This window comes from Cynocephalus volans, chromosome 6 (genome assembly GCF_027409185.1).
Source record: "Cynocephalus volans isolate mCynVol1 chromosome 6, mCynVol1.pri, whole genome shotgun sequence".
Classification (NCBI taxonomy): Eukaryota; Metazoa; Chordata; class Mammalia; order Dermoptera; family Cynocephalidae; genus Cynocephalus; species Cynocephalus volans.
In genome coordinates this window covers 78829954-78854805 of record NC_084465.1, presented here as the reverse complement: position 1 = coordinate 78854805, position 24852 = coordinate 78829954, and the positions used below count along the sequence as shown (strand labels likewise).

Here is a 24852-nt window from a genome sequence, read left to right as displayed (position 1 = left end):
CTTTAATCCATTTTGAGTTGATTTTCGTATATGGCCAGAAGTACAGATCTGTTTTCATTCTTTCCCAGCACCACTTATTGAAGAGGCAGTCTTTTTCCCATTGTATGCTCTTGGTGCCTTTGTTGAAGATCAGTTGGCTTTAAGTATGTGGGACATGATCCTGTATATACAAAAACTAAAGATTCTACAAAAAAGCTTAGAGTTGATAAACAATTTCATTAAAATTGCAGGATACAAAATCAACACTGAACAATCAGTAATATTTTTGTACTTCAACAACAAACTTGCAGAAAAAGAAATCAAGAAAGCAAGCCCCTTTACAGTAGTCACTCAAAAAGAAAAAAAAAAAAAAAAAAAACCTAGGAATCAGTTTAATCAAGGAGACAAAAGTTATCTACAATGAGAACTACAAATCACTGCTGAAAGAAATTAAAGAGGACACAAAAAGATAAAAAGACATTCCATGCTCTTGAATTGGAAGAATTAACATTGTGAAAATGTCCATACTATCTAAAGCAAATCTATAGGTTCAATGCAATCCCCATCAAAATACCAATGATATTCCCCACAGAAATAGCAAAAACAATCCCAGTATTCATATGGAGCAACAAAAGATCCAGAATAGCAGCCCAAGTAATCCTGAGCAAAAATAAATAAAGCCAGACGCATAACATTACCTGACTTCAAGTTATACTGCAAAGATATAGTAACCCAAACAGCATGGTACTGGCATAAAAACAGACACATGGACCAATGGTACAGAATATGAAACCCAGAAATCAATCTGAATATTTTTAGCTCCAAGCTAGCCCTCACACAGATGTGGATCCAGAATATATACTAACCATGATCCTGATAAATCTAAGTGAAAAATAAAATTTAAAGTGGTCTCACATTAGATCTCAGGTGCCTATAAGAAGCATATTCAAATCATTCCTAGAGCAAACTCCATCAGTCTGAGCCTTAGAGTATTCCAACAGATAACATCTCAAGAATTATAAACTCATAAGTAAAAAATAACAAAAGCATACTAGGAGAAAGTCACCATGATGAGGCATCAGCAGAAAGATCAAACAGCAGAATCAAACTCTCAGAGTAGGTATTGGAAATCAATGTAATTAAAATATGAATAAAGTAAACTTAAAATGTTTGAAGAAATAGAAGATAAAATTAAGAAATTAAGAAATTATAAAAATATCAAAAAAAAAAAAGAATCATATTATGAAGCACAGTTTGAAAACAAACTTCTAGAAAACAAAATATGATATCTGGCATAAAGAACTCAATGACTTAAATAGCAGTTTAAAAACAGTGAAGAGAAAAATCAATGCACTCAAAGATAGATTCAAAAAATTATTGAGAGAAGAGGATTAAAATGGTGGCACAGACGGTACCCAGCATCACACTTTCCCACAGTCAACCAATTTACAACTATTAAAAGAAATGACAGCCAAGCTGGGGCTGTTAGAGCTCAGGGGAAGAGGAGGAGAGACCTACAGAGTGCATGAAGGCAGGAAAAGCCACAATGAGAGAAAATGAAAGAAAGGACCACTTGTATCATTTCGAGCCCCAATCACTTCAAGACTGGCCCTGCTGAGCACATGAAGTAAGAGCTGGCCACAGCTGTACCCTTTGTATGAAGTTGCTTGGAGGCTGCAGGGTAGAAGAGGGCCTTGATGGCCCCCAGCCAGCAAGACTACTAACAGGGTTCCCAAGGACCCACATGGTACTAAGGGGCCACTGACAACTGTAAAATGGAGCCACTCAGAGGCTGGTGAGTCATTGCAAGGGACAAGCACATGGTCTGCCCCATGGGAAGGGATTGGAGTACAGGGAGTGGGGGAGACTGACCCACCAGGGGGACACTGGGTCACAGCATGGACAGCCAATATGCCCCCCCAATTAGCACAGGAACACTCAGTGGAGACTGGTCAGGAATATAGAACTGCAGAGGGTACAGTTTCCTGAAAAGATTCAAGCCCAAACCAGAGTTTCCATACAACCCAGGTGTACCAGACCTTGCAAGACCTGGAAGTGCATATAAGATCAACAATTAAAACCTGAGCTGCACAAAAGGCCTTCCCCGGGGAATCAGCAGCAAAGCAGCAATTTAGCTCAACCACAGGGTTCATGTTCTGGTTCCCACAGGAACTTCTCCCATTTCAGAAGTAAACAAAAGACAACAAATTAGTTCCAGTGCAGAGTTTAGGTGGGGAGAATAGCAAATAATCCAACACAGATCTGAAAGAAAAACAAAAGCCCCACAGATCAGAGACAACGTTCTGCTTTTAACCAGTAAAGTTCTCATATCACCAAAGAACACCTATAAAACCTTGAAGTACAGGAAGACCCCCTGGGCTCCCAAGCCAGGCAGGGGTTCTGAGAGCCTCAGCTACATTCCCCCGACGTCTGTATCCAACACAGTGAGCACCCTGGGTTCCTGAGCCGGGGCGGTGGGGTCCGAGGTTCTCAGCCATGCTCCCCCGAAGTCCGCATCTAGCCCAGCCAGAAGCCACTGCCAGAAGCCCCCTGGGATCCCCTGCCAGAATGACGGGAGTGCTGCAGGCCTCCACCATGCCCTTCCCTCCCTCTTCCTTCTCCAACCCTATCCCACTCCCCTTTCCACTCTCTCCCTCCCCCTCAACTGCTCCACAACATCTGAGAATGTAAAATAATAATAATAATAATAAATAAATAAAATTAAAAAAACTATTCATTATGCAGTGGGAAAATATGATAGATTAAAAAGTTAGTAAAATGGCAGAGAAATCATCTTCAGATATGAAGAATACTGCAAAAAAATCTAAAAGGAAAGCTGCAAGAATCCCTACAAAATGTAAATGAATGCAAATAGAGTTAGCAATCAGTGAATTTATGCAAGAATAAATTACCTTCTACAAAGAACAAGGAGTGTTGCGGATAGACATCAGTCTGTCTATTTAAAAAAAAAAACCCATGAGTAATAGAAATTAAAAAATAATGTGTGCTGAAAATTGATCTACTGTAGGGTTATTATTAATAATTTCAATATATAAATTCTGTAGAATTATTTTAAGCAATTAGGCACCAGTATAATAATCTCACTATAATAATTCCACTATAACAATTCCATATACGACATATGCTTTATATACTGAATTATAAGAAAGAAGTCTACTTACAATAGGTTACTGAGCATGTCAGGCAGAACTTTTCGATTGTGACAGAAATTCAACCCACAGTGAATTTATTGACTCACATAACTGAAAAGTTTAGGACTATTGCTTCTTCATACAGTTCTGGATTCAACACGTCAAGCAATGATATCAAGAATCTTCTCTCCTACTTGCTTTTCACAGTTCAGATTCTGTCACGGTCTGAGAGGAGAAACAAGACGGCTTTGAAAGAAAAATTGAGGTGATAGAACATAGAAAAAGGTAAATAGATTCAAGTATGCAAAAGTTAGATTTACATAAATCCTCACTTGTGAATATATGATTTGAACTTGTTTTCAAAAAATATTCTATAATCACTTATAAAATGCATAGTGACATATAAACCTGCCTACAGCATACCATTTTACTTAAGGTATCTATGGTATGAGCATTCATTGGATGTTTTATGCTCGAACAAACCGAGTATTCAATTAAATGTGACTTGAATATAAATGGAAATTTAGAGGCAAGTGTTTTCAGGATTGATTAGTACAGCAGTTCAAAATGTAGAGCTTCCGAAAAGTCTTCTCTATAATTCTCTGGCTTTTGTCATTATAAGATAACTGCTGCAACTCCAGGCATCCTGTTCTCACTCTCTGCCAAAGGCAGCAAGTTAAATTCTTGTAAGGCATCTTTTTAATTTGATTTCATTTTATTTAAGAATGGGGGGAGGAATTTCTTCCCAACAAATTTCCTTTCACTTTTCATCATCAAGACTAATGTATACTCCCACACTGAACCAATAACTAACACCAGGTCATGAATTAACCACGAGTGAATTATACTAAGCATAATTCATGTCCTTAGGATAGAGTGCTCACTTTTCCCCTGAGCATTATCCATTTAGACTTGGGCTAAATCAGCACTGTGTTAGTGAAAAATAAGTTGGAGATGTTTTCTGATTGTGCAACCAATAGTGTTTAGCTATAGTGTGTCCCGCTAAACAAAATACGCTTACAGAAAGTTGTTCCAGAGATTGCTGCATAATATATTGAAGAAAGCCATTTGCAATTTTTAGCATCATTTAAAGACCTTAATGATTGGTGTCGTCCTTATGAAATTCTGTTTTTTTGCATTCAAAGTTAGTATTCCTCCTTATAGTGACCCCAGTTTTGAAAGATAAATTCACATGTGCTCTTTGTCCAAATACAGTTAAAAAAATAAAGAAAAATCTGCAGGTAAACATGTAATACATTTTTCAAATTGTAACAGAAAGCAATAATTTATATTCTAGTTTCTATTTTGTGAAGTGAAAATAGGAACTAGGATACAATGTGACCAGAAATAACTTGAAAATATAATGGTTGAATATATACTTGCTTATTGTTTACTCACTCTTATATGTTCTACAGCTAATGATTAAGCCAATTCCATATTGTACGAGTTTGTTTGCCTTTAGCTCCCAAAAAGACAAAGGTTGGACCAAAAATTTCCGCCAGGGGCAAAGCTTTCATACTAGCAGCATGAACCACATCACTCTTAACCATGTAGACACATGGAGACATTGAACTACCAAAATGGTTGCTTAACCTAAGACATGATCATCTCTTCAAACATTTAATTAACCAATCACTGGTTGCTTTGTTTAATACATTATCTTAATGTTTTTGCCCCAAATATGACTAAAATGTACATACATTAATAGACTTTAGACAGTTGAACGAGGCCAAAAGAAAAGCTAGTCTCATTCTCCAACTCTTGATACACGGACCAATGTTGAGTACAGTTTGTGTTATTGATGTTTTTTAGTTGTACTAAATAAAATCCCTAGATAAATTATACTAATCTGTAGAAACAACAGTGGAAATTTACCCATTTTAATCTATTTGAGCCTCCATTTTGTTTTTGTTTTTTTGTCTTTTTCGTGACCGGCACTCAGCCAGTGAGTGCACCGGCCGTTCCTATATAGGATCCGAACCCGCGGTGGGAGCGTCGCTGCGTTCCCAGCGCCGCACTCTCCAGAGTGCACCACGGGCTCGGCCCCCATTTTTAATTTTGAAATAGAAGTCTTTAACATTAAGTTCACTAAGAGATTTGAATGTCTGCACATGTGTGATTGTTTCCTTGATAACAGGAACCATGTTTATTAAAAGATGTGACTTATAGCATGGTTTTCGCAAGATTTTTCTACTGTCATAAAAAACTGTATGAGAAACTCATGTAGATATATGGACAAGGAGAAATGTCAGGTGTTGAAACCCTTTTCAAATTGAAATTAGAGTTGGAGACAGCTTCATTCCTGACACAAATTAATTTTGAAAGGTGCGTTTGCTTGTTTCCCACATATGTTTTTCTTTGCTAAAAACATGCTGTGTGAGGAGGAGGAAAGTTTGCTTATTTGCGAAATTTTACAGTGCCTTTTTAGTCTCCAGGATGTTCAAAAGCACACAAAGATGTTAAAATCCAACAGCAATATTTTTTTCCCAGATTCACTGTAGCCAATAATCACACAGAAAAGTTGTGGCTGACTTGTAATTGGGGACCCTGCTGTGGTCCCACACCCTTTTCCGTTTATTCATATACTAGAATAGATAAATACTTACTTGTTTTATGTGTGCAATTCTGCATAAACAACTTTGCGAGTCAAAAAAGCAATTAGATGGCTACGATAAAGATATAAAAGGCACATTCCTTTCTTACTGAAACTTGCAAACTATCCATTTAAATATATAGTGTTTAGTTTAATGCTATGACTCACAGACATTTTTGTTGATTTTGGTTTAGTAATGGTTGGGATATCAATTCTTCAACTGCCAGGGTCCACTTCATGGGGTGATATCCTGAATACATGTTTAAAATAAAAATATGGATTGCACTAGCATGTTCTCCAAACTAAAATTGAAAAGGCAATGCTATCCTTTAAATAATAGATACACACAAAACAGTTTGAATATTTAATAAGGTCTTATAATAGAATGTGCAATAACGTTACAACAGATATGTTTTAACACAGATTGATGATATATTTCAAGTTAACAAGGCATCTGAGAGTATCCCATATAAATTTGGAAACAGATTTTTACGATTTTAAATTTCCCTGGATGCCATGCTCTGTAAAACATTATGGGCACTACAATTTTGTAACTAAAGTTTTAATGTTGACATTTTTTAATAAAGCCTCTGAAAAAATCAATATATTTAGTTCTACTCTCATAACTGAAAGTGTTACTTGTGCAAAATAGATCTTGCTTAGGTACTATATGAAACCTCTCAAATCAACATCCAGTGTATACTGTTTTCCTTCAGCCTAGTTCCTTGGGATTTCATTTAATTTCCTAAAGTTTTTAGGTGATAACTAAGATAGTGTGGAAGAAAAAAAAAAAAAAGGAAGAAATCTGAGCCAAAATGAGCATCAATTATTACTTAAAGGCATGAAATGAATGTAATAAATGTGTGGTAAAGGAAAGATATTAGCGAAAGTTTCCTTCTAATAAGCGTAGAGTCCAGCAATGTAGAAAACTGATCATTGTGCATCCTAATGAGAAATATGACTTTTATACACTACATTGAAATATAACTAGGCAGGCTGTCACTGCTCCCTTGGAGCCCTGCTGAGGTCCCAAGGTATGGAGCTGGGAGAAGCCAAACCCAGCTGTAGCCAGGTAAAGAGACACCAAAAACACCATTTCATACAAATAGCCCACCACAGCTACCACAATTGTCATTGCTGCCACAAAAGTGGCCAGTCTCCTACAGCAGCAGTCACAGCCACCATGCAGATGGCATGCCAGAGTCTCAACTGCATTGACACAAGGAGAGGCACCAGCAGAAGCCAAAAACAAAAAAAAAAAATTAATAATAATAATAATAATAACAAAAATAACAAAAAAGAAGAGAACCTCTCTCTCCACAAACACATTCCAGAGTAACAGAAGAAGTATCTGATTTACGATAAGAGTGATAGACTTGGCCACACCTGTCTCAGTACTGGACAGATCATCTAGGCAACAAACCAACAGAGGAACAGTTGATCTATCAGATGGAGAGAACAGATCTATGGTTATTAGAAGGGGGAAGGGGAGGGGAAAGAAGGAGGAGAAAGGGGGAGAGGGAAGGGCTTGGGGAAGGGAAAGGGGGAAGGGAAAGTGGTGAGGGGAAGGGGGAAGGGGATAAATTGGACAAGGGGCATAAAGAATAAGTATGATTTGTAACAATAAACTTGCTAATAAAAATAAATTTAAAAAAAGAAAAGTGATCATTGTGCATCTTAACGAAAAATGTTAGAACTTTTGCACACTACATTGAAATATAATAATAAAGTGGGGAAGGGCCAGCCTGTGGCTCACTTGGGAGAGTGTGGTGCTGATAACACCAAGGCCACGGGTTTGGATCCCTATATAGGGATGGCTGGTTAGCTCACTTGGGAGAGCATAGTGCTGACAACTCAAAGTCAAGGGTTGAGATCCCTTTATCGGTCATCTTTTAAAAAAATTAATAAATAATAAAGTGGAAAGTTGTTCATTTAAAACTGTCAAATGCATCAAATAATAAAATATTAACTTTGAAATTAAATGTATCTTTACACCATTAGTACTGTCCCCAGATTTGGTTAGTATCGGGCAGCTCCTTTAGTAGTTACAGTATAGTAAACACAATCAACCACAAACTGCTTATAATTTGAATTATGACATCATTTTAATTTGATTTATTAAATACATGTAAAAAATTAAACATTTTAGTTCAACTTTGGAAACTCAAAGTCTAAATGCACAACTCTTTGGAGTCACATTTCCTTATTAAAAGTAATCCCCATGAAAAAGAAGTTTGTCTATTTGAAACTGTCTTTTAATATCTTTTTACTTTGTATTTTGGGAAGCAATTGAAAGGAATATAGTTTGTATTTCTACTTGTTTCTCAGTGAAAAAATAAAAGTTTCCTATCGAAAGTACAGAGAAATTTGGTGTAGTGATTTTAACGAGATCTTGAGGCAAATCTGAATTATTCAGAATGGCTTCACTGACCTCCCCGATAGTCTTAGTGAGCATTCAAGAAAGATAATATGTCAATATGGGAATCTTCCAGAAACTGTTGTAGAATTTTACAGCAGTTCATTGCTGAGGGTGATCAGTCTTGAACTAATTATTACCTGATATAAACGCACAACCCTTACAATGTTCTCTGCCCAATTCCCAGAGAACCGTGGGTTTTCTAGTCTGATGGTAGGTTTATACGCACTGGGCATTGTAAAGTCTAATCCTTTTCTGGCCTCAGTTTATTCACATGCATGAGCTGATATACTGAAGACCTGATGGGTGCCCTCCGCAGATTCATAGAGTTCTCTCTGTGCAACTCTCTCCTCTTTTGCATTTGGTCTTCTATACAATAGCCTCCTCAGTTTCTCCTAAGTCCTAGCTCCATCTCCTTAATTCAGGGAGTCCACAAGGCTCCTCTGGTTTCTATCTGTGCTTCAGCCTAGAACTCTAAAGGCAGTAATTTGGGGCTATAGAGATCACGTTATTTTTATCCTGTTTCCCTGAGATCACTATCCTTTGTTGCCTGGTGTCCAACATTTTGAAAACAATGGCTTCAGATACATTTTTATTGTTTACTTTTTTCAGGTGAGAGGGCAAATCTGTCCCTGTTTTTTATACATTTTTTTATTTTGTCAGGTGCACATTGATCTTTTTAGTGGAATAGAGTCATAGTTGAAAATATAACTAATATATCTAATATTTAAACATTTACTTAAAGTTCTAAAATGGGATCTTTGGCTTTATTTCTTACAAATTTTTGTAGAGACCAACTAACTCCATGGCAATTCAATGTTTCTGAAACATGTATTCATTTTATTTTCTAGCTGGTATAGTTTCATCTTTGATATATTTATTGTGTTTTCTTCTTTGAAATTCTAGAAAATGTTCATTCTAATCATGTTCCTTTTAGTATGCTTCAATAGTAGACACCTAGGGACTTCTGAATATTTAGGGGGAAAAGAAAAAATAGTCAATATTGACAATTTTCTTAAAGTGCAGTCTTATTTCAAGACAGATTTTTGAGACCTGCGTAGAATTATAAGTTGTATTATGGTGTTGTGCGTTTATTGATTATTTAAGGAACATTGTATCCAACATTTAATCTGGAGTTCCTGTGTAGTTGTCTCCTCTGGAGTAGTTTTTCCCATCTATTTAAAGAATTATTGCAGGGAAGTAGTGTTCTTCAGGCATGCACAGAGCTACAACACTTGAAAACCTATGGAAATAAGGCTTACCAAACTGTTTGGGATTTAAAAGAGAATTTTAAAGGAGGAAAAATAATTCCTAGCTTCACGAAGCTTTTTATAATATGACTTTCCTTGTATGCTTTTCATGATAAGGAGTGATAATACACTCAAAGGTTAATTTAGAATAATTCCATTTTAGCACTTGAGGGCAGAGATATTTTAGGTGAAAGGTACACCAGCAGTAGATGGTATGAAATGGGAGTAAACCCAATGAAAAATAAAAAACTTTCCTGTTATAAAAAACTAACAAGCTATATATGATTTCTCATATTGTTGAAAACACAGGAGACTAGTATTTACAGTGGTCAAAGCCTATAAATTCTATCCGCCCCCTCCCCCTCTTTTGCTCTAGTGTAGCTGACCTATGATCCTATCCACAGGGATAAAGATGGTATGAATTCAAGGGCAGGGATTTTGTCCTTCTTGCTCACTCTCTCAAACTCGTATTTATCATAGTGCTCAGCACATACTCAGTAAATATTTGTAGAATGAAAAAAAATGTGTAGCAGTTAGAGAAAATCAATTAATTATATGCCTTAATTAGCCTTTCAAAGGAGGCTATATGAAAATACTTAGGAGTTCCATAGGAAAATGGACTCTCTAAAGAAGCATACATATTCCACACTGAATTCCCTTTTTTAGTACTCTTAATTTCCTTTAAACTCAAACACTTTTAGGACAATTCTGGTCTATAAGGGATTAAAGAAAGAAATTATTAAACATCTAGAAACATTTAATATTTTAATATTAAACTATTGATCAAATAATTAAATTAAATCAAATTTATTTAAAAATTTAAGACATTTAAAATATTTATTTAAATAGTTAATATTAGAGTATTAATTATTGATTAATTTAATTTGAAATGTACTTAAAGTTATTACCATTAAAGGTTTTAATATTAAAACATATATTTAAAATATTTATTCTTTTAGTCCGTCACTTAGTGAACACATATTGGGTACTAGCTACGTGCCAGGAAATGTTCTAGGCACTTGGAGTACAACAATGAATAAAGAGATAAAAGCTTTCATGGAGTTTACATTCTAGTGAAAGGAGTCAGACAAATTACAGATAGACAATGCACAAACAAATGTATGTGTATGAAATTGATAAATCATATAGACAAGAGTAAAACAGAAGATGATTATAGAGAATAACAGAGTACTGTTTTATATAGGATTGACAGGGACGCATATCTGAATAGAGACCTGAATGAAATGAGCCACAAAGATCACTGGAGGAAGTCATTCCAAGCAAAAGGAATAGTAGGTGAAATAGACTTGAGTGGGAAGATGTTTGTCATGTTCCAGAACAGTAACATTTCTGATATGGATTAAGACTGAAAAAGAGAGAGATTAGTAGGTGCTGATATTGGAATATGGTGTGTGTAGACCAGAGTAAGGACTTTGAGCTTTATTCTGAGTGAGGTTTGAAGCCCCTTCAGGATTTAGAACATGCGTGACATGAACTGACTTATGCTTTAAAGGACAACTCTGCATACGGTGGGTGGGGCTTTGATCCATGGACAGGCACTTTTAGGAGTGGGAAGACCAGTTAGGAGGGTATTTCAACAACTGTGGTGAAGTTTATGTTTGGGGGAACTTTGGTTGTGCTGTTTGTAACAAAAGCCTTTATTCTGGATTTATTTTAAATACATATACCTGATATATTAGAAGTAGACAGTGAGAGAAAGAGTCAAGGAGGAGTTGCAGGTTTTTGTCTTGAGCAATTGAAAAACTGGAGGTGCCGTTTCCTAAGATGAAGAAAATGAACACATGTGGTGGGGATTGTGAAATCAAATGCCATGTTTCAGACCTGCTAACTTTCAGATCCTTATTAGCCAAGTGGGAGTGTTGACTAGGTAGCTGGATTCCTATGTTAAATTGGTTGACACTCTGATTCCAGTAGTCAGGAAGCCACGTGAGAAAGAGGACTTCTGCCTTTTGTCCAGGGATCATAAATTTCCTAACCACAACCAAATATATATTTGAGTTTCCTATAATACTTGGAAGGGCTAACTAGACCTTTTATTTATACTTCTCACTTCTTTATCTTATTGTAATTAAGATTAGCCTAAGTGCCTGAACATAGTAACAACAATACTAATCATGACCATTAATTGACTTTTTCCTTTGTGCCAAGCACTCTTCTAAGTGCTTGTTACAGTCCTTGCCAACCTCATATTTTTTTTTCAAATTTTATTCCAAGCCTTAGAAATGTTAAATCTTTTGCTCATGGCTATATGGCTGATAGATTGGCATAACTCCAAATTCTGTTTTTATAGAGTATTTGCAATTGTACTATATTTTTGTGGTTCAGACCATTTCTCCCTTCTGTGTGAATTTTCACCCAAAATATCAAAATGAAGCAACACAGTGAGAGAATCATTTTTCTTTAAAGGCAAAATGTTTCTCTTCATTAAATATTAGTTAACTCAACACACCTTAGTTGCTTGTACCACCAAGAAAATGTTTTTCTTGTATTTTTTGCCTCACTTCCCCAAACAGCACTCTCTGGCTGTCTGCTAAGACATTTTACTTTCCACTGAGCTCCGCATCCTTTATTTGATAATTACTGTTGTCCCCATATTTCTAAACATTCTGACACATTTTATTCAGATTTGTGATCACTCAGCAGTACTGTTCCACTAAGCTATTGCTTTGAATATATTAAAATGCCTTGACAATTCTGGCTACCATTCCAGGAAGCTGGCCATGAGACATAGGGATGGTTTATAAGGTGGCACGAAGCTAAGGTACTGCTGTGAGCAGCAATTGCATCTGGTGGCCTTTGCTTATTGTTAATAACTTTGGGCAAATGCAATTTAGCTGTAAGTCAGGATACAAGCTAATAATCAGCTGAAATTACCTGAAGTTATTTCAGGAAAAAAAGAAAAGAGAATGTCTGCATAATGTTTTGGTCACTATTTTATCCACTCTATTGTATCACACCTCTGATATTGCCAAGGTGAAACTTAAGCACCATCAGTGAGTAGGGAGGTCTTCAGGAACAGTGTATTCAACCCATTGAGTTTACAGATCCACTTTCCATCTGAAGCAATATTCATTTGGCTTTAAAACCTGGCTAGGTAACCTCAACTTAGATCTCTGTCACTGGCCCCTTTAAATCTGTCGCTCATTTGTATTCTACCATTGTCATGTTTAGGGGTCAGGCAGGCCCCAGAAGCATGAGTTTGAGAGGCATCATTTATTTTGTGTGATGATGGAAAAGTTATATAATCCTTTTTGGTCTCCATTTTTTTTTTCAATATGTAAAGCAGATGTAATGATACATATTTTGCAAGGTTGTTGGAAATATGAAAAGAATTTGTAGGAAACATGTGGTAGGTGTAAAAATAGCAGATGATCAATGAATATTATTATTAAATTTTGACATGTAAACTAAATGAGTAATTAATTAATAACTCTGACAGAAAAATATGTTGTTTTGTTACAATAATTCAAAAGATAACTTTGCCATGTACATATGAATATACAATTTCATCAGATATGATTGTAAGTGTGTAATCTCTTTCATGTATTTATTTGCATTCATAAACATATTTTCCTTTAAATAATTTTTGTTTTAAAAAAAAAAGCTTTGGATTTGAAACCATGATGAATTGGTATGATTAAAATTAGCTGTTGGAATGTTGTATTTATTCATAGAAATGTGAGTGATTTCTCCACAGGTGGGGCTAATGTGCTTCAAAAAATCATGAAAGTCAAAACTTTAAAGAAGGATTTTTAGAAAGAACATTTTAAGCAAATTAAACCATCATGGGATGGTTTAATTCATTCTCCAAGTGTCCAACAAGCTAACTAAACGACATTACAAAAACCAGAATGTCCTCTCTGTACTCAACATTTTTTAAAAGAATCAGTGACAAATGGTGTAATAGAAAATAAAATTGGGGCTGTTTTCTTGTCAGCTTTAACTCCTAATGTTCCTTCAAATAACTATCCTAAGGATCCACTGATTTCTGTGTTTGTTTGACAGGTACTATCGCACGTAACTCTCCTTCTGAGGGTGTGCTTCATTATCCTGACCTTGACCTCAATTGGATTTCTTCTGGATCAAAGGCAAGAAGTGAAATGCTTTCTTTTTTTTTTTTTTCTCCTTTGCACAATTTAAGAATTTTCTGTAGAGCAGCAAAGTATTAGTAGGTTATGTAACTTTATAGTGTGGCTTTTAAAATAAATATGAAACCTTTGCATTTAACTCTTCATTATTTTAGAGTAAACTATATCAATTCTCCCAACAAGTCATTTTTCAATGAATGAAATAGAAAAGGTGTTGGGTCAGTGAGGGGAGTCTCTTACTTTAAACCCAAGACATTTAGTTGTCTAACATTTAGTTATTAGTTAAAAATAAACTTCACCTTAACTCATCAATGCTCAAACTAAACAATAAATTGATAAAGAATAGATTTTCTTTAAAAAGATGAATTTTTTCTTAGTTTAATAAAAGACATGCTTCTTAAATGTTTTAAAATACTATTCATTTCTTGAAAATTTAAAGTTTATCAGTATATTCATTATAACATGTAAATATGTAAAGAACATATTTAAAGCTAATGCATGTTAATGACATTTTATTTCAGACAAAAGGCAGCTATTGTGGAAACTATTCGTTGCTTAATGTTCCTAATACTATATAGATTTGGTCACCTGAAACCTCTCGTCCCTTCTTTATCGTTTACTTTTGAGGTAAGACATTTGCTTTAGGTATCTAAAGCAGGAATTATACTTCTATATTTAATTAATTCATTCAAAATGTTTTCTCTCTACTTCATTTGTGACCAGTACTTGTGAGAAATTTTTACCTATTCACTTACTAACCAGGACTTGTTAGTTGTGTCACTTTGCACTAATTAATAATGCTAAGCCTCAATTTTCAGCTCCCTAAATTTGGATTGATAACATTAACCTTGCAAATTTGTTGGATAAATTATGTTACATAACATTTATAAATAAATCAGGCCACATCGTAGGTACTCAAGAAGTGATAGAAATGATTTTACAAAAAGTTATTGCAGAGACTCTGATGTTTGATTTTTTTTAAAGTTTTTAAAGTGAAAATTGTGATTAAGATTCCTTGTTAATTACCTACAAAAAGTAATCAACTTATAGAAATAAAATCATCGAGGTCAATGAGATTTTTCTACAACTGAAAAATATGTTATTATATGATCTTCTCTGAAAATTAAAACTTATCTTCCAAGAACTACATTGAACTTTTGGGTATATATTTATTATTTCAGAGTCTAAGCACTGTTAACAAAATCTTTTTTCTCATCATTAGTGCTTTAATAGACAGGGTATCAGTTTTTAAAATTAAGGGTTATACTGTTCAACTTTGGTGCTGAGCAACCTTCCAAAATCACTGGAATGTGCAATGTGTGACTTTATCTAAGCATGAAACATAGATACTAACATCCCCTACAGCTTTAATGGAAAAAACTAATGTAGACACTTTCATGATTTAGTAATGATTATAAATTGAAACAACCTCTTTGGAAGAGATTTGATCATATCTATCAAAATTACAAATACACATACCCTTTGACCCAGCATTCCACTTCTAAGAATTTATGCTACAGAAGTGATATGCTCACGTGTGAATAGATGTATATACATCATTATTCATTGCAAAATCATTTATAATGGCATAAGATTGGAAAAAATCTAGTGGCCATTAATGGAGGACTGCTTAAAGATTATAATTTATTCATAAAATAAAATAGGCATCTATAAAATAAAAACAGGGACCTCTTTAGTTCCAATATGGAGCAATCTCAATTGCATACATAATGATAATAAAGCATGATATAGAATTCCATGTGAAGTATGCTACCATACAATGCGTATGAGTATTAAAATGGGGAGAGAGAGATATATGTATATAAGTGTATAAATGTATTTTGCTGTATGTATAAATATATCTAGGAGGTAAAGAAGAGCCTAACACACGGTTACTTTTGGGAGGGGAAGGTGAATTCGTTGGCTAAAAGAAAGAGAGGGGAGATTCTTCATTAAGTTAATATTTTTTGGTAACTTAAACATTTTTGAGCCATGGAAGTATATTTAATATTTTTTTAAAGATGTCGATTTAAACAATGAAGCATAAAATCTAAGTGCCTGTATCTTGGACATCATCTAATCTAATACATTCTGCATTAAAAAAGTCATTAAAGTTCAAATATTGTATACTTAAAGTCTGTTTTGTGAGATTATAATCTGAAAGCAAAATGGAGTAGCACAAATTGCACATATTTAATGAAACAGGAAATATACATGCCAAAAGAAAATTTAAAATAAAATAAAATGGAATTTTTACACTCTGAGGAGTACATTCTAACACAGTCATGAGAGACAATAATTCCATTTAATGAACCCAATCTTGGATACATGGTGGTAGTTTATCTTATATGCTCCAGAAGCAAATAGAGAATATAGGTTATTTAGCAATGATTTTAAACATGTGGGAGTATATGCTTACAAAAGCACATTGCATTTTGGTTTCCTTGATGAGAAAGGATGGTGTAGGGCAGTGTAGTGTGTCCAACTTTTGAGTATGATGAACTCTAGTGGTGAAAAATTGTCAGTTTACTTATTTAATTAATAGGTGAAAGTGAATGGTTAAGACTTGAGCTTTGAAGCCACATTGCCTGAATTTGATTCTCTGAGAAATTACTAGCTGTGTATCCTCGGGCAGTTACTTGACCATTTAAATATTATTATTTAATTTATAAATATTATTATTGGCCTTGGCTTCCTTATCTGTAAAACGAGGAAGTAATAACATCTAATAGGAGTTTGAGGATTAAATAAGGTGGTATATGTAAGAATTTAGCAAAGTGATACAAATAGTTTAGTGCTTAATGAATATTAGATGCTATTATTGTTGTTGTTATTATTTTATTTGAAGTTAAGGATCTCTTGAAATAATTCCCTGGATTGCCTAGAGATCCACAGGTCAAGTTTGGAGACAACTGGAATGAGTAGTGTGGAAGAAGAATGATGTTGACCAAAAAGTCACGGCTGTTAATTATTAACCTGACGCTCACTGTGTCTGTGGCATTGGACTCTGTGCCTCTGGTAGTTCACCTGTATGATAGATTTAATAGGAGCTAACGTACATTGAGCTTTCATTGTGTTCTAAACGCCTTATTTCCGTTATTCCATTTAATTCTCATGCAAAACTCAAGATGTACTTATTTTTACTATTTTTGCAACGAGAAAATTGAGGGGTGTAAATAACTTATTTGAATATACATAACTAATAAGTGAGCAAGTCAGGATGTAAACTCAGCAGTCTGACACCGTGACTCTTAATCATCAAGGAATATTTTCTACATAAAAAGATACCAATACTCATCTACCTCCACGGTTATAGATGACAAATACAGACATAGCAAAAGTAGCCTGGTATATATGAAGAGCTATAATAAAATGTCTTATCAACTTAACTGCAAAAGTGTTTTGAAAAGACAAGTAGTTTGAATAATTTGCCTCTGTATTATCTTTGGTTTATGATTCAAGGAAGGGAGGACACCACAGTAAAGTCTTTTAGGGTGCTTATCTCCTTTTTCTAGAACCTCTTTCTGTCCATCTTGGAACACACATGGCCAGTTCTTCAGGAGCAGACGTTGCCTGTAATTTGCCACTATAACTTTTCTTTAAAATTGTGTAATAACAGTACCTACTTCACATGGTTTGGTGGAAAAATTAGATGCCACAAAGAAGAGAACATAGGAAGCACTTAGTACATTCTAGTTATTATATGTGTTCATATCACTATTATTACTGAATTATTATTATTATCAAAAATTAAACCACTAATTCCCAATGGTTAAAAATGAGCAAGTCTTCTCTGATCAGAGGTCAATAAGAAGATGGCAGAGAAAATAGAGTACTTTACTATAAACATTTTTACCTGTTAGGTAGCTTTTTCTTTTTTCTACTTCTTTTGAAAGTTTAACATTTTAAAAATTATAACCAGCTACCAATTCTTTTTTATTTCAACTTATACATTGTAATTGTACATACTTATGGGTACAATCTGGTATTTTGATGAATATATATATATATATATATATACACACACATATATATATACATATATATATATGTTGTATAATAATCAGTTCAGGGTAGTTAATTTTTATCATTCACTTCATGCATTCATCATTTCTTTGTAGTGAAAACCAATTCTTATATTCCTAATTGTAAATTTCAAATTTGTGTATACTTTACAATTTTATCTTTTATGAATTTATGTAAATCTTTGCCATTTATCATAGATTTAATGAAACTGTTCCTGGCCCCACACAAGTATAAAAACCTAATAAATGACATCAGTGACTCTATTCAATATGATTTAGGGCTGACTGACCAAGAGTAATTATTCTAGGACACAGTGTTCCCATCATTTTTCTTTGAAGCTATCACTAGAATCAGTTAATCCCCTTTCTGTTATAAATCAATGTTGCATATATTGGCAACATCAGCTTGTAGCCCTGTGATTCTTTTTTATTTACTTAGAAGGCTGGCTAAAGGTTTTCTGATATAATGCTTTATTATGAAAGTCAAACTCCATAGGTTTGCATGAGCATATCCTTTCTATACTAGAAAAGCACACTGTTAGCTACTCTTACAGCCTGAAACACACACGCCAGAAAGTTGACCTTAAATTATTTTTCACTTAGATTATAAAACTGCTTTTGCATAGGGCCGGCCCGTGGCTCACTCGGGAGAGTGTGGTGCTGAGAACACCAAGGCCCCGGGTTCGGATCCCATATAGGGATGGCTGGTTGGCTCACTGGATGAGTGTGGTGCTGATAACACCAACTCAAGGGTTAAGATCCCCTTACCAGTCATCTTTAAAAAACAAAAACAAACAAAAAAAACCCTGCTTTTGCGTAATGTCAGTTTTAGGCCAGAAATACAAAATATAATTTGAACTTGATCCTGTGACCTGTGTGTGGAAAATGTACTTCCTTTAGCTTATATTCACAAGAATATTGAGTAAGGGTAGGGGGCTCTTGCTATGTATGCTGCTACACAAATGCACAGCTGCTTGTCTAGTATGTGCAATGATGCGTACATTTCTCTTTGGATAAGTCCGACAAATATTCTGACCACCAACTCCCATACCATTTTTTTTGTACTTACTTTCTTATTTATAAGAAACTCGACAGAAAAATAATCCCTTCATTATTTCCTGTACTCATTTTTTTACTCACATATGCACATACATGTTTTGTTTGCTAACTCACATGTAATCTGTTGTTTCTGAGATGCACCTGTGGACTTGTGATTGATTTAATTTTCTCAGAACCATAGATTTAAAAATGTTTAGCCTGATGAACATTTATAACAGAGAGAAGTAAGTAAGGTCTGAGTTGGACAGTTATTTTTGATAAGTATAGTATATCAAATTATGGGAAAATCCTTGTTTGCATATATTTTGATACAAATGTGCATTTTGTTCCATATAACTTTTTATTTAATTAGGGAGACAATTTAGGGTACTAGCAAAAGTACTGGTTTTGAAGTCACACAAACCTAAGTGCCTGTCCCAGCCTTGCCACTTAATTGATATGTGTCCTTAAAGAAGTTTTCCAACATTGTGAAAATATCCATACTACCCAACGCAATCTACAGACTCAGTGCAATCCCCATCAACATACCGACATTCTTCACAGAAACAGAAAAAAAGAATCCTAACATTCGTATGGAACAACATAAAACTCAAAATAGCCAAAGCAATGTTGATCTAAAAAAAGCTGGAGGGATTACACTACCTGACTTCACTTATACTACAAAGCTATATTAACAAAACAGCATGATACTGACATAAAACAGACACATGGACCAATGGAACAGAATAGAGAACCCAGAAATCGAACCATGTACTTATAGCCAACTGATCTTCCACAAAGGCACCAAGAACATACATAGGGGAAAGACAGCCTCTGCAATAAATGGTGCCCTGTAAAGCATTTATCTAAATACACACTATAAATTTAAGTTAGAACACACACACACACACACACACACACACACAAAAGCAATGAAAATAGAAACCTTCGAATATCTGGCTGTCAGCATCAGATAATGTGAGTTGATCCAAAATAACATGTGATGGCTTTAAATTTAGAACTCAGAAAGATTATAAAATCTCACTCACAGCTTTTAGAATAAATCATGAAAATGGAAACTTATCACTCCTAAATGGTAAAACAAATTGTGTCTGCTGAAGTTGTGCACAAGACGGGGGTAATTCAAGGTACTATCACATCTTGTTGGGACTACAGCAGTAGTCTCCTAAATATTTACTTTACTTCTATTCTTGACACTCTCCAATCCATTTTCCATATAATAGCAAGATTGAATTTTATTTTTATTGTTCAGTGGCATTAGATTACACTTAGAATAAAATCCAAGCCCTTTACCATGGCCTACAGGTATCTGAGTAACCTGCTGTATGAAAATATTCATAGGGCCTAGCCCGTGGCGCACTCGGTAGAGTGCTGCGCTGGGAGCGTGGCAACGCTCCCGCCGCGGGTTCGGATCCTATATAGGAATGACCGGTGCACTCACTGGCTGAGTGCCGGTCACGAAAAAAAGAAAAAAAAAAAAAAAAGAAACTATTCATAGACAAACTCATTTGTCACTACTGGCTCATTCCTCAGTCTGGGGACTTGAGCTAATAAAGAGAATATGTGAGTAAATGAAATGATGATTTTAATACACAGCAGGTGCTTTTGTTTCTAAAAGAGACATGAGAAAGATTATCTAATTTTCCTCACTGGTATCATACTTGGGAACTTCTTGGAAAAATTATACTTCTGCAAAAAGAAAAATGACATTTCTGCAGGCCACTTAGATGGCCTTCTTCTCAATATTTTTCTTTCAATTATCTCTTCTTTTAAAATGTAATTATATTTGTTTTAAATGGAAATTTTTTCTCTACAGTAATAGAAAGCCATACATTGTGAGTACTGATAAACTAAAATACCCAAAACATAAATTTATGTCATCAGTTTTTGAAATAAAAATAGAAAGAAATAATAGTAAAAATAATAAATCTAGTTAATATGTAGACATCATATCTAAAAATAAAAGCCTTACATAATGGCATTAAGCTAAATATCAAAAGTGATGTCAAAATCATTTCTAATATTCACATTTCCATCCCAATCCCTGTTTTATTTTTAAAATCTCGTATTTAAGTGCACATCCCCAAAGCTTCAATTGAATAAAACCAAAACCTCAAGCAAAACTAGGACAAGTAAGATAGCCCTAAAACTCACAGTGAGGTGCTTCCTTGTCTCACCCTCACTGGTGTTTGGTGACGGAGATCCACACTGGGGAGATATTCTGGGCTTTTCATTCAGTGTCATGGATTGGCATCACTGAGGACCTGGGTATAGGAGGCATCTTTCTCAGGGTATCAGAAGTCTCTGTCAAGCTAGGAAGAGTAGCAATTCAGGTCTGAGCGGCCTTGGGAAGGTTCTCAGTTTGAACTGCAGAAAATCTCACTTGCATCCAAGGAAGAAATCCCTGGAAAAATCCTTAGTTCCCTAAACTGGAGTTCTGAATGAAACCATATGGAGTCCTACCGTTAGTGCGCAAGTCACCCTTGAAGAGACATCCTGCTTGTCTTCCCACTCTGTAGTCTAATTATCATGCCTTCTTATTAGTTATCTTTTTCCACATTATTATCTTGCCTGAGCAGCTCTATTGATAAAATATTAACAGAGGTTATGATTTACCACCTTAGCCATTTTGTGTACGGAAGAGGAAATCAACATTCAGAGTAGCAACAAAAAGACTCTTCAACATTTATTTATTCAATAAATATCAAGTGTGCACTGACAACACCTGCTATATAGTTGTTACCAAAATTGAGGAAAGCAAGTGCTATAATTTTAACTCTCAATAAAATGCTGAATTAAATATTTATTGACTTCAAATTACAAGTACATATTCAGGTGTCCCTCATTACCTAAAGAGTTGCTCAAAATACATGTATCAGAAAGTGAAGGAAGCTTCAGCAGTTCTTAGCAGCTTCATTTCATGTTTTTATAGATTCTTCTTCTGCTTCCTCCTCCTCTCCACCCTCCTCCTTCAATTCAGCCTTCCTTGCCATTTATCTGTTTCTGTATAACAAACCAACACAAAATTTAGTGACTTAAAACAATGATGATTTATTATTTCTCACACTTCTGCGGTGCTTCTTCTGCTGTTCTCACCTGGGCTCACTCATTGAGCTATATTTAGCTTAAAGGGTCAGCTGGGCTGAAAGGTCACATGAAGGGCACTTGGTTCTGAATAGAAAGGAAGAACACATTAATTTCTCTCCCCATGGCCTCTCACTCTCCAGTGGGTCAGACCAGGTTCTTTACATGGCAATTTCAGGACCATGACAGCAAAAACTACAAGGCTTCTGGAAGCCTAAGCTCTGGATCTCTCACACATCTGCTACATTCCAATGGTCAAAGCAAATCATCAGGCCAGCCAAAATTCAAAGGGTGGAGATTAATTCCACGATCTTGGCTTCTTTAGCAAGGTTCGCTATTTGAATTTGAAGTACATAGATGAATTCCCTCATTACATAGAGGAGGGTACTCACACTTAAAATGAATCCAAAATTAACACTATATTACATCAAAATTTCTGAAATATATTGAAAAATCTCCTATGTCGATGATGCTGTTACTGAGTACATGAGTCTTCTCTTAAATAGACCAATTACTAGTCATTTCACCTGTTCATTAGCCACTTATAAGTCAATATTACCCATTTCACCCAAGATTACAGTCCCATAATATATTCCTTTTATATTCTATAAATTAGCAAGTTTGAAAATTACCTTCATGTAACATATAAGAGAATATGTTATATAGGACATAATATATTTCTATCTTTAGCAAAAAATGCAAAATTCAGGGAATAACATAAAATACAGAAACACTCGAGTTATTCTCAAATTCCCTTTGAGAATTTTTTGTGTTGATATAATAAAGCTTTGTCACTATTCTCGTACCTTCACCTCTTATTCAACATAAGGATCACCCACTTTCTTTTAAAATACTTGTATTTTTTCACTCTCATTGCCATCCTTGCAAATATTTTTAGAATCTAAGGATATAACCATTCTCAAGATTAATGATTATCATCACATGCAATTCACAAATGTTTCTGTCCCAGGTCCTATGAAGAGACCATTATATGTGTAATCTCGTTCACAATGCACATCTCTCATGTATATATTGCTTACTGTTCTACAAGGGTGGATAGAACATAACTGATATACCAGGTTGTAGGGCAAGCTAAGCAGAAGGTGAAATAAGCCATTTGGGGTGATTTCCATGTGGACTTTTATTTTTAATTAAATATCCCTGGCTATTACAGGGATAGAATTCTGGACCTTGGTGTTATCAGCACCATGCTCTAAACAAGTGAGTTAACAGGGCTTCTTTTTTCAAAACATTGCCCTTTTCCTACATATCTTCTAAACATAATAACTTTTTCTTTCCATGAACAATGAAATACTGGGTAAATAATAAAAAGCAATATTAGAATATAGTAGTGTTTTTCTGCTTTATGAAAAGAGAAAGAGACTAGTTTTGACAGAGTGAATTGCAAATTCTTACATGAAATATCCTAAATTTTATTGGCATTTGTGTGGGATTTTAAGTATTGAAGCTACATCCAAGAAATTATTAGTGCATGATAGTTTTCTATGTATCTTCTTTATTAAGACAGTTAAAAATTAAGACATGACTACAGCCTATTTTCTTACTCACCTTTCTCCTCTCCCTTTGGCCTTTATTTGAAAAGTATTAGCACAAGCATTTACAAAGTGCAGTTGCTTTGGTAAATACTTTATGTTCAAGTGAATGTTCGTGATCTAGCACTTTTTTCTGCATTTTGATATTCTGAGTATTTTAAGCAACATTAATTCTATATATTTCTGATAATATATGTTGCAATCATCAGGACATAGGTGTTTTCAGGAAATAATACATTCAGAAAATTAGTTTCATTTAAAAAAATATTTCAACACACACACACACACACACACACACACACACACACACACACACACGGGGGGGGAGAAGATATAACAACCACAATTACTTGAAGTTGATACGACAAGCAAACAGAAAGGACATTGTTGGGGGGGAGGGGGGGAGGGAGAAGGGAGGGAGGTTTTGGTGATGGGGAGCAATAATCAGCCACAATGTATATCGACAAAATAAAATTAAAAAAAAAAAATTTCAGATGCATTGCTTTTTTCTTTTACTTTAGTTTGTCTCATTTCATTTTTTATTGCTTTTTTGCTGTGCTACTTGTTTGAAAACAGGAAGTGATTCTCTGCCAAGGGTAGATCAACTAGAAGAGCAAACATGTTGAATTTAGTTTAACAATGCAAAACTTGGAATTTTGAGTGAGTTCTAAAATGGATGCAATCCCTATTAATTATATGGTTTGGATAAAAAATAGAGATTTAGGAATATTAGAAGTCTAGCTTTCTGCATGGTTCATTCTTCTCCACAAAACAAGTTTCTACCCTATTGACTCATATCTTTACACTTTTCATGGCTGTCCTATTACCTGACTTGTTTGTGGGTGTACCAGTGTCAGCACGATGAATTATGAGCAGCAGTTTAAAGTAAACATCATTTACTCATAAAAATTATTTCCATATCACCCTTGGTTTTCTGCTTGGCATTTTAAAAAGAAACTGCCCCCTCCACCTTTTTTTCTTTTTCTTTTTTCTTTTTTTTGATAATCACCTGTCCTACATTTGAAATAACAAAGAGCCTCACATTTTGGTCTGAATGTGCCATGCTCTGTGCTATGATTTATGACCTGAGCATCCCACACTCTTCAAGCACTAACAAGATGTCCTGCTGCGTTTGAAATATATCCCCCAAATGAAAGCAAACACAGCCTTGTGATATAAAGCCTTGTCAGCACACAAGGAATTAAACACGTGCATGTTCTAAGTTTTAGTCTTTCTTTTTTCATTGCCTTTAAGAATGGCTAAAATAGGTGAAGATCCATGCGTGGACAGGATTTCATATACTAGACAAGGGTCCAAAGGGAATCTTGTCACTGAGAAAAAGGTGCAGGGATACTTGGAAGACAATCAACATGGTTTCCACTCGTACATGACAGGGACTCATTATGGGCTTGTGTTGCCTGTAAGCTGATTTCACTACCATCAACTATGAGGCCAGAGTGCCTGGTTCCAGATGCTCTTGCCAATTGACCATAAAATTGCCATGCATTTCAGGCCAAGCCTGAGATTTTAAAAGCTCCCCTCCCCCTCCCCTCAGCACCCCACCCCTCAATCCCCTCTGAAAAGCTGCTCATTATTCTTCCTTTGCCCCCTGATCTAAGCAAAAGAAATACT

The 24852-nt window shown here is 34.9% G+C and overlaps 1 protein-coding gene across 1 annotated transcript in view; it reads left to right on the top strand.

The window, feature by feature from the left end:
• AGMO (alkylglycerol monooxygenase) overlaps positions 1-24852 on the top strand; it is a 327960-nt gene that overhangs the window by 167904 nt on the left and 135204 nt on the right. The window contains exons 11-12 of the mRNA XM_063101383.1: positions 13417-13506; positions 14028-14126. Coding sequence (XP_062957453.1) covers positions 13417-13506; positions 14028-14126 — 189 coding nt within the window. The remainder of the gene's footprint in view (positions 1-13416; positions 13507-14027; positions 14127-24852) is intronic.